Source organism: Arachis ipaensis, chromosome B3 (genome assembly GCF_059453495.1).
Source record: "Arachis ipaensis isolate K30076 ecotype BB chromosome B3, ASM5945349v1, whole genome shotgun sequence".
Classification (NCBI taxonomy): Eukaryota; Viridiplantae; Streptophyta; class Magnoliopsida; order Fabales; family Fabaceae; genus Arachis; species Arachis ipaensis.
This window is the reverse complement of record NC_142438.1, coordinates 12,318,136-12,327,785: the sequence shown is the minus strand read 5'-3', so window position 1 is coordinate 12,327,785 and position 9,650 is coordinate 12,318,136. Positions and strand designations below refer to the sequence as shown.

Here is a 9,650-nt window from a genome sequence, read left to right as displayed (position 1 = left end):
TTTTACTTGCTTTTGTTTATTTTGTTTTGTTCTGTTGTTTTAAGATTTTGTTTAATTTTAATTTTTACTTGTTAATCTGTGTTAAATTGTGTTAAATTGTTCAAGGTATATTTTTACTTGCTTTTGTTTATTTTGTTTTGTTCTGTTGTTTTAAGATTTTGTTTAATTTTAATTTTTACTTGTTAATTTGTGTTAAACTGTTCAAGGTATATTTTTACTTGCTTTTGTTTATTTTGTTTTGTTCTGTTGTTTTAAGATTTTGTTTAATTTTAATTTTTACTTGTTAATCTGTGTTAAACTGTGTTATTCTTGTTATTAGCACTGGAGGTAGAGTGCTTAATCAATATAGGAGCTCTCTTACTCCAAAAACTGTTGAAGCTTTGATTTGTGCACAAAATTAGTTTCGAGCCAATTCATTGCCAATTGACCTTGAGGAGTATTTTGAAGAATTTGAAAAACTTGATAAAGGTAATGTTCTTTAATATTATGTTTTATTTAATCTTCACATAGTGATTAACTTTACTATTTGATAATATGTTTAAATTACTAATATTTATTTTATTACATTTTATTGTAGAACTTGAGCCAATTCCTCAACTAATAGATGAAGAAGACTCTGGTGATGAATCTGATTAGTGATCAGTGCTTCAACTTTTAGTTTGGAGTTTTTTATGTTATGTTTTTATTAAAACTTTGCTATGTTATTTAATTTTGTGTTGTTGAGACTTGTTTAGTTGTTTTGATGCTGAAGAATTATTATTTTATCAAGACTTGTTGAATATGTTGGATTGTTGGACAATTGGACATGTCGGTTTATAATGTTTTATGAAATTTTTGTTTTATTATTATTATTTAGATTGTGTTTTATTATTATGATGGATTGTTGGACAGGTTATATAACTTTATAAATTAAGTTATTATTTTGTATTTAAAAAACCACAGATCCAAATCGATTGTAATCGGATCGGATCGGATCGGATTTCCAAAAAAAGTTCATCCAATCCAAACCGCACCGCACATAAGTTAAGCGTTCGGATCGGATGACTTTTTCCTTCAAAACCGAAGAAAACCGCACCGCGAACACCCCTATTGTCAGGTGCCTTGCTGGAGGGGTGGAGGTGTCGGGTCGGCCTCCTGGTTTGGGTACTACGTGCCTGTCGGGTCGGACGCCCGGGTCGGGGCATTGCGCCAGCTGGGTCAGACCAGAACAGTGCCCCCAACGTGCCAGCTATGGTGGCTAGCGCCGTTGTTGGCACGTTCTGATCTCCTTCAGCCATATCGTCGTTGGGTCAGTCGCTCGTGATTGGGGAGTGCCTTCTACGCGCGAGTGGGTTTCATCGTTTCGAAGGATTGTCATTCGTCGCCTCGTTCTTTGCGCCCGTAATTAAGTGCCATTATGACTGATTTGAAAGCTTGGGGAAAGGTCCATTTTACCCCTGACCTTCGCGCTTCTCCATGGCAGTTACTCTTTTATCTTTTGGTTTTCTTCTCTTTCCCTGGCGCTTCCCTTCTTAGTTTCCAAATCATTATTGCACTGCATCCTCCATCTCCCCTTGAGCTTTCTGGATTTCACTGTCTTGGTCTGCTTCCTATCCAACTGTGATTGCCTTCCTTCAAATTTTCCAATACTCCTTTGAAAGTAATCTTTCTGGTAAGCGCGTTTCTCTTACTGAACATTTTTTCTTTTTCCAGATTGGATGACTGCCACTATTTCTGCTTCTTGTGTGTTGTGTAGTGCCTAGGCTATTAATGCGTATTGTTTCATGCTGCCATTAGTTAGGTTATAGAGGGGGTTACCATTTAGATTTCTGGTATTTAGCCTTTATTTTGACTGTAGATAGGCTTGTTGTGGCACTTAGTGTTAGTTTCCTGCGTTTGTAGTATTAGTTCGGGTTTTTCCGGCTTTCCGACCTTGTAGTCTGACTTTGAGTGGTGCCCCCACTGTAGGTATGGCGCAACTTTCCCTTCCGAGGCTCTGTGTTGACAAATATGCCTGGGTCACCTCAGATGTGAAGGATACGCCTTCGCAAATAACCCTAGAGGAGCTCACGGAGTTCCTCCTTCGCAACTAACTGTGCAGGGGTGGTGACGAGGAGGGACGCTATGAGGTGTTCGTCCCTGCCAACCATGAGCGTATATGCCAGCTTAACCTTAACACCCCCGAATTGCCGACTGAATTTGGATGTATAAAGCGATGTTCACCGTCCTGGGGGTTCGCATCCCCTTCTATCCTTTTCAAATGGTGCTCCTTAATCGGTGTGACGTGGCTCCATCACAACTACACCCGAACAGTTGGGCCGCCATCCGGTGTTTTGAGATAGTATGCGAATACCTGGACCTGCCGACCTCTGTGGAGGTATTTCTATAGTTGTTTGTCTTGACCAACCCTTCCAAAAAAGGGAGGCACAAAAAAGGGTTTATGTCCTTCTGGGCTGCTCAGGAACGACGAATCTTCGGGACATTCGAAGATTTGTTTCACGGTTTCAAGGACAAGTTTTTTAAAGTCCGACCTGCCAAGGGACACCATCCTTTCTGGTTAACCTTAGAGGGGGAACGGCGGATTCTGACCTATTGGAGCTTCGGGGCCGGGTCCAATGCTTTCACGAAAGTAACCTATAAGGGTTTGACCCAGTGGGACAAGAACATTGATGATGTGTTGCTGGCCATTTTTAACAAGAATAACATCAACCCTCATCTTTTGATGGGTGATCGGGAGATGGGTAGGAGTTACATAGGTGAGTGGTCGGTTGGTTGTAGTGTTACCCTCCCCCCCTTTTTTTGAGCTAACGAGTTGTTGTGTGTTGCAGTGGACATGGCCGCCGAGCACACTAGTCTTGAAGACTTGATGGCCCAATTTCTCCCTGGCCACAGCGAGGATAGCTCTGCAACTCATTCTGCCGAGCACCCTGCCTCACCTACTCTCAAGGTGGAGTCGGCTCCACGCACCCCTCTGGGACCAACTGGTCCTGTCGAAAAGGATGTCCCGGGTAGTAGTGGTGTAGTTCCTCCTGAGATAGAGTCGGCCGGGGGGTCCCGACGTGGCGATAGTCGATAACCCTTGCAAGCAGAAACCGTCCTCCAGTCCTGAGGAGTCGTTGACTGTTATGGAGAAAAACTTTGATGCTTGGGGTTTTATTGACTCGCAGCTCATGCTCGGTACTGAGGAATTTTTCTATGGTGGGGACCTCGGCGCCCAGGCTCGATGGATCTACCGATGTATGCTAAGGGCTGCGACTATCGCTAGGAGAACCGAGCCCATCTTGACTCGGGCTGGGGCGTTGGACGGGAAGTACCGTCAATCGCTTCGGGAGGTTGATAACCTGAGGTTGGAGGTCGGGGTTTTTAAGGAGAAACTAGCTGACTCGGAGGGGAAGTTGAAGACCTCCGATGAGGCAATAGCTCGGCTTACGGAGCAGGAGATGAGCTTAGAGTCTCAGCTCAACACTGCCCGTGGTGAAACTGCCACAGCCCAGGCCAAAATCACTGCTTTGGAGGCCAAGCTTGAAGAGGCCGAGTGGTTGGTAAAGAGCGCCAAGGATGAGGTCGCCGGGCTTAAGGGAGAGGTTGCCGGCCTGAAGAAGAAAAACAAGGACACAGTGAAGAAGGCAACGGAGGTGATCAATGGGACCGAGGAGGCGATTAAAGCCCAAGTCAAACTGCTTATCCCGACTTTGACACTTCTGCAATTGGAGCTTTCAAGACTATCCGGGATGGTCAAATTTTTGACATCCCGAAGAAGTGATGTACTTTTACTTGTATGTTATTTTGAACTGTGTAATGGTTATATGTAGATCTGTGGATCTTCGAACTCTTGTGTAATTTCCCCAACTCGTTTACCGTTTTGCTATTGGTAGTTGATAATTTGTCTATCGTTTTGGTAATTGGTGGCTTGTTTACCGTTTATTTGTTTACCGTTTTGTCTCGTCATTGATAATCGAGGAAGCCGGCTTGTGGCTTTGTATTAAAATTCGAATTTTGGCTTATCTTTGCAGCCGCGGCGTGATGTTAACGACTTCGCAGGCTCCCATGGTGATCAGTCCCGGGAAGCCGTAATCGCTGTAGATCGGTTAATTGGCAAGTCAAAATAGAAATAAAATTAGAAATAGAAATGGAATGAAGTGAAACAGTAGCATACTAAGTAATGACGAAAATTAAAGATTAACAATAATTCAACACAAGGCGATACAGGTGTTACTGAATCGGTGGGACGAGTGGTCGCCCTGGTCTCTAGGGGTAGAACCTTGTCAAGTTTGCCACGTTCCATGTTCAGGGTACCTCCTTCCCATCTAAGCGTTCCAGCTTGTATGCCCCGTTACCGACCACTTCTTTCACTCTGTATGGGCCTTCCCAATTAGCCGCCAGCTTCCCTTCCCCGGGGGTGGGTAGACCTATGTCATTGCGTCGTAGGACTAGGTCGTCTGGCTCAAAGCTCCTCCTTAGCACTCTGGCGTTGTAGCGAAGTGCTATTCTTTGATTCAGCGCCGTTTCCGACAAGTGTGTCATTTCCCTGGTTTCATCTACCAAGTCTTTTTCCACGGCCTCCTCTACTCCACCCAGGAGTAACCGTGGACTTGGCTCCCCGATCTCTACAGGGATCACTGCATCCACCCCGTAGGTAAGTCAGAAAGGAGTTTTTTTAGTGGAGGATTGAGGTGTTGTTCTATACGACCATAGGACCGACACTAGTTCGTCTGCCCACGCTCCCTTCTTCTGGTCGAGTCATTTTTTCAGGCCCTGGAGGATGACTTTGTTTACGGCTTTGACTTGGCCGTTGGTCTAGGGGTGTTCTACTAACGAGAACCTCTGTTTTATCCCCAGGCCCACGAGGAACTCCCTAAATTTCTTGTCCACAAACTGTGTCCCGTTGTCCGATATCATGGACTACGAGATTCCGAACTTGGAAATTACCTGTCTCCATACGAAGTTGCGGAAATTATCTGATGAAATACTAGCCAGTGGCTTTGCTTCAACCCACTTTGTGTAGTAATCAATGGCCACGATAAGGTATTTGACCTGTCCAGGGCCAACTGGGAAAGGTCCTAGGAGGTCAATCCCCCACTGGCTAAAAAGTCGGGAGGCCATTAGTAGACTAAGCTCAGATGCCGGGGTCTTGTGGAAGTTAGCATTTTCCTGACACTTCTTGCATCTATTGATGAATTCTTGGGAATCTGTCATCATCGAGGGCCAAAAGTACCCTGCTCTCACGAGCTTCCGGGCCAAAGCCTTTCCCCTGATGTGATGGCCGCAACAACCCTTGTGGACTTCCCTAAGGACGTAGTCCGTTTGGTCGGTTTGTAGGCACTTCAACAGGGATTGATTCAGTCCTCTCTTAAATAGCTGGCCTTACACTATTACATACTTGGCTGCCTCCCTTCTCAACGCCTTCGCCGCTTTCTAAGAAGTCAATGATTGGGTCGATCCATGAGGGATCGATGTCTGCTCGGGACGCGCACAAGGCGACTGTTGGCTCTTTCACTAAGCCCTGAATCAAGGAATGGTTTCCCGTTCCAGGCTTTGTACTGGCCAGGTTGGATAGGAGGTCAGCTTGTGTGTTCCTTTCCTTTGGGACATGCTGTACCACGACCTCTTCAAAGTCCTTGCTCAAACCCTTAACCTTTTCCAGGTATTTTTGTAGCAGAGGGTCCTTAGCTTGATACATTCTGTTGATCTGGGAGGTGACAACCTGAGAGTCGTTGTTCACCTTTACCCTTGTCACCCACACTTCTTTTGACAATAGCAGGCCGCCGATAAGGGCCTTGTATTCCGCCTGGTTATTGGAGATCGGAAACTCGAACTTGATGGATTGTTCGTATACCATCCCCGTCGGGCTCTCTAGAATTATCCCTCCTCCCCCAGATGTTTGGTTGGAGGCTCCGTCAACGTGGAGTTTCCACCGTGTGCCCGGGGATTCGTGAGGGTCTCCTGTGACCTCCACGAGGAAGTCGGCCATGGCCTGGGCCTTGATCGCATGTCTGGGCTCATACTGCAGGTTGTATTGAGATAGCTCGATTGCCCAGGTTTTTGCAAGATCTGACGTATCGCTTGATCTGTCCTGACGACAACGCGATGACCTTGGAAGTATTGTCATAGCCTTCTGGATGAGGTTAATAGTGCATATGCTAATTTTTCCAACTTACTGTATCTCAGCTCCACCCCCTTGTAGTGCCTTGCTAACAAAATATGCCGGTTGTTGGGTCTTTCCTTCTTCCCGTATCAAGACGGCCGCCAAGGCTTCGTCGGTTACAACCAGGTACAGACAGCGTCTCAGAGTCCTTGGGTTTGCCGAGAACTGGGGGTGCCGACAGTATTCTTTTGAAACGGTGGAATGCCTCTTCGCATGCTGGGGTCCATTCGAACGCTATTCCTTTTTTCATCAAGTTGAAGAACGGGAGGGCCTTAGCTGCTGATGCGCCGAGGAAGCGGGATAGGGCAGTAAGCCTTTCGGTTAACCTCTGTATGTCCTTGACGCATCTTAGGCTCTTCATTTGCAGAATTGCTTCGCACTTCTTAGGGTTGGCTTTCACTCCTCTCTGAGTTATCATGAATCCCAGGAACTTTCCGGCTTCCATGGCAAAGGCACACTTGAGAGGGTTAAGTCTCATGTTGTGTCGCCGGAGGGACGCGAAAATAGTCTCTAGGTCACTGATGAGGTCTTCCGACTGGGTGGTCTTCACCAGGATGTCGTCTACGTACACCTCTACCGACCTGCCAATAAGACTGCTAAAAACCTTATTCATCAGTCTTTGATAAGTAGCTCTTGCGTTTTTTAGTCCAAACGGCATCACCTTATAGCAGTACGTACTCCCTGGCATTATGAACGCCGTTTTTTCCTCGTCTGGCCGGTGCATCAGTATCTGATTATAGCCAGAGTATGCGTCCATGCAACTCAGAAACTGATACCCTGCAGCCGCGTCCACTAGAGCATCAATGTTAGGGCGGGAGAAGGAGTCCTTAGGGCATGCCTTGTTGAGTTTAGAGTAGTCTACACACATCCTTCACTTCCTATTGGCCTTCCTAACCAGGACTACGTTTGACAGCCAGGTCAAGTAGTCCAGTTCTCGGATGAACCCCGCTTCTAGCAAGCTGGCCGTTTGCCTGGCCACCTCGTCAGCTCTCTCCTGTGACATCTTTCTTCTTCTTTGTGCTACGGGCTTGGCCTCTGCCTTCACAACCAGGTGGTGTGACATGAATTGGGGGTCAATTCTCGGCATGTCAGTTGGGGTCCAGGCGAACAGATCGCCGTTTGCTCGTATCATCTCCACCAACGGCTCTTTCAAGTTGTGGGGGAGGTTTCTGTTCATAAAGGTGAACTTGTCTTCCGAGTTGCCAACCCTGAACTTCTCGAGGTCTCCTTCAGGCTCTGGTCTCGGCTTGTCGTCGACCCTAGCATCCAGATCAGCTAGGAACACGCCGGGTGCCTCCTTTAACTTCTTCCTTAGGGAGAGGCTAGCATTGTCGTGCGCGACCGCCATTTCTAGATCTCCCCTGATGGATCCCACCGACCCATCGTCAGCCACAAACTTCGTCATTAGTAGCTTGGTACATATTACCACTCTAAACTTGTTGATTGGTTTCCTTCCCAAGATAAGGTTGTAGGCCGTGGAGTCCTTTAGAACAACGAACTCCGCCATTAACGACCTCTTTCCTTGACCTCCTCCTATGGAGATCGATAGGGAAATTGTTCCATCAGGCTTGATAAATTTATCCCCCAAGCCGACCACGCCGTGCTGGTGGGTTTTCAGGTCGGCTTCTCAGAGGCCCAGAGCGTCAAACACATTTCCGAACATGATGTTTAAGTCGGCTCCGGTATCAACGAGGATTCGCCTGACCAAATCAGTTCCCACTCTTGCTGTGATTACCATGGGAGGGTTGTCCGATACGTCGTGGAACCATTGGTCCTCTGGTCTGAATGATATTGTCGGGACTCTCCTGGGGGAAGGCGCAGGACTAGACAATGACACGGCCAAGATTTTGGTGTCTTTCTTGTATGCCGACTTCGACCTTGGTGCAGCGTCTCTCCCAACTACGACGTTCACGATGGTGAGGCCGCGTTCACTGTGCTCTTTGGGCTCTTGCCTTGGTTTCACGACGCGGCCCCTATCATCGCCAAATCGGTCGCGATCTCGCCTCTTGGGTTCTCTTATGAGGTGAGAGAACTCCGCTAGCTTACCTTTTCGGATCGCCTGCTCCAGAGCGTCCTTCAGGTCAAAACAATCTTGGGTTTTATGGCCGTAACCCTTGTGGTAATCGCAGTAGAGGTTCTTGTTCCCTCCAGTTATATCCTTGAGCTGGCGAGGCTTCGACAAGATGTCTTTGTCGGCTATCTGCTGGTACACCTCGACGATCGGGGCCATCAATGGAGTGTAGTTAGTGAACTTCCCTACCCGGGAGAACGGCTTGAAGGTTTTAGCTGGCCTTCCGTCCTTGGAGCGCTCCTTAGGCCTTTCCCTGTTACTGGGCTGATGAGCAGGGTGATAGGTGGGCTGCCGTTTGTTGGCTGCCACGACTTGGCTGACCTCCTCTTTGTTTACGTACTCTCTAGCCATATTTTGGATTTCTTGCATTGTCCACACGGGCTTGGTGGTAAAGTGTTTTCTGAAGTCTTCATTCAACAGCCCGTTTGTCAGACACAAGCTGGCCACCGAGTCGGTCAGGCCGTCAATCTCCAGGCATTCATCATTGAACCTGTCCAGATATTTCCTAGTCGGTTCCCCACTTCTTTACGTCACCCCTAGCAAGTTGATCGGGTGCTTAGCTTTGGCAATGTGCGTGGTAAACTGAGCCAGAAAAGCGCGAGTTATGTCAGCAAAGGTTGTCACGGAGCCTTGGGGGAGGGCGTTGAACCAACAGATTGCCGGTCTTGCCAAGGTCACGGGGAAGGCGCGGCATCTCACTTCATCACCCACACCTTTCAGATTCATCATGGCCTCAAAGGCTGTTAGATGTTCCTGAGGGTCTTGGGTTCCATCGTATCTCATGTGCGTTGGCTTATCGAAATATTTCGGTAGTCGGACCTCGAGAATAGTGTGATGAAAAGGGGTTGCCTCCATGATTACAGGGTGTCGCCGCCTCCTTGGTCTTTCTCTGCTATCTTCTCGCTCGGTATGCCTCGCTGGAGATCGAGTGTAGATTATGGGGTCTTGCCGTCTCCTCGGCACCTCCCTACTTTTCCCTTGGCTTTCTGGATCGGACCGGGGTGTCGGTGTGCGCCTGGAGCGGTCTCTTCGGGGGCTTCTTCCTCTGGTTTCCCCCTCCTTTGAGGAGACTGGGAACGAGGTGGCCTCGGGGTGGGCTGGTAGCGCTCCCTGTTCGCTAGCTCCCGCTCCAGGTTCTGCACCCTGTGGCGCAGCTCCTGCATTATTCTAGTGTTGTCGATCCCCGTTCCTCCGAAGGGACGCCTTTCCTGGGAACGAGAGGGAGGCTCATCTCGCCGAGGGGGAGATCTTGTGCATTCGCGGGAGGAAGCCAAAGAGGCTTCCCTACTGGTTCGGTGAACCAGTTCCTCCACACGTGGCTCGCCTCCATCCTCTCCTTCCACAGGACCCAACAGAAAATTCATTCAGGCCAGAGTCCCCATAGACGGCGCCAATGTTCGTTTCGTCGGGTAACGAACGGGTCGGGTGAACGGAATGGGTAAGAGAGACGAGGGG

The 9,650-nt window shown here is 48.2% G+C and overlaps 1 protein-coding gene across 1 annotated transcript; it reads right to left on the bottom strand.

Annotated features, from left to right (window-relative positions):
• Window positions 1–4,881: 4,881 nt before the first annotated feature.
• On the bottom strand, window positions 4,882–6,088 carry LOC107632512 (uncharacterized). The gene is made up of 2 exons (XM_016336184.1): window positions 5,360–6,088; window positions 4,882–5,301 (listed from the first exon to the last, which is right to left on the bottom strand). Exons 1-2 carry the CDS (start codon window positions 6,086–6,088, stop codon window positions 4,882–4,884), a joined length of 1,149 nt encoding a protein of 382 aa, XP_016191670.1.
• Between the last annotated feature and the right edge of the window lie 3,562 nt (window positions 6,089–9,650).

What these genes read in the sequence shown, in the direction of transcription:
- LOC107632512 (XM_016336184.1), bottom strand. Translation starts at nt 6,088, where the DNA reads ATGACAATACTTCCAAGGTCATCGCGTTGTCGTCAGGACAGATCAAGC. An exon ending in TTGAGAAGGGAGGCAGCCAA is followed by an intron (nt 5,302 to 5,359) that starts GTATGTAATAGT and finishes TCCCTGTTGAAG; the next exon opens with TGCCTACAAACCGACCAAAC.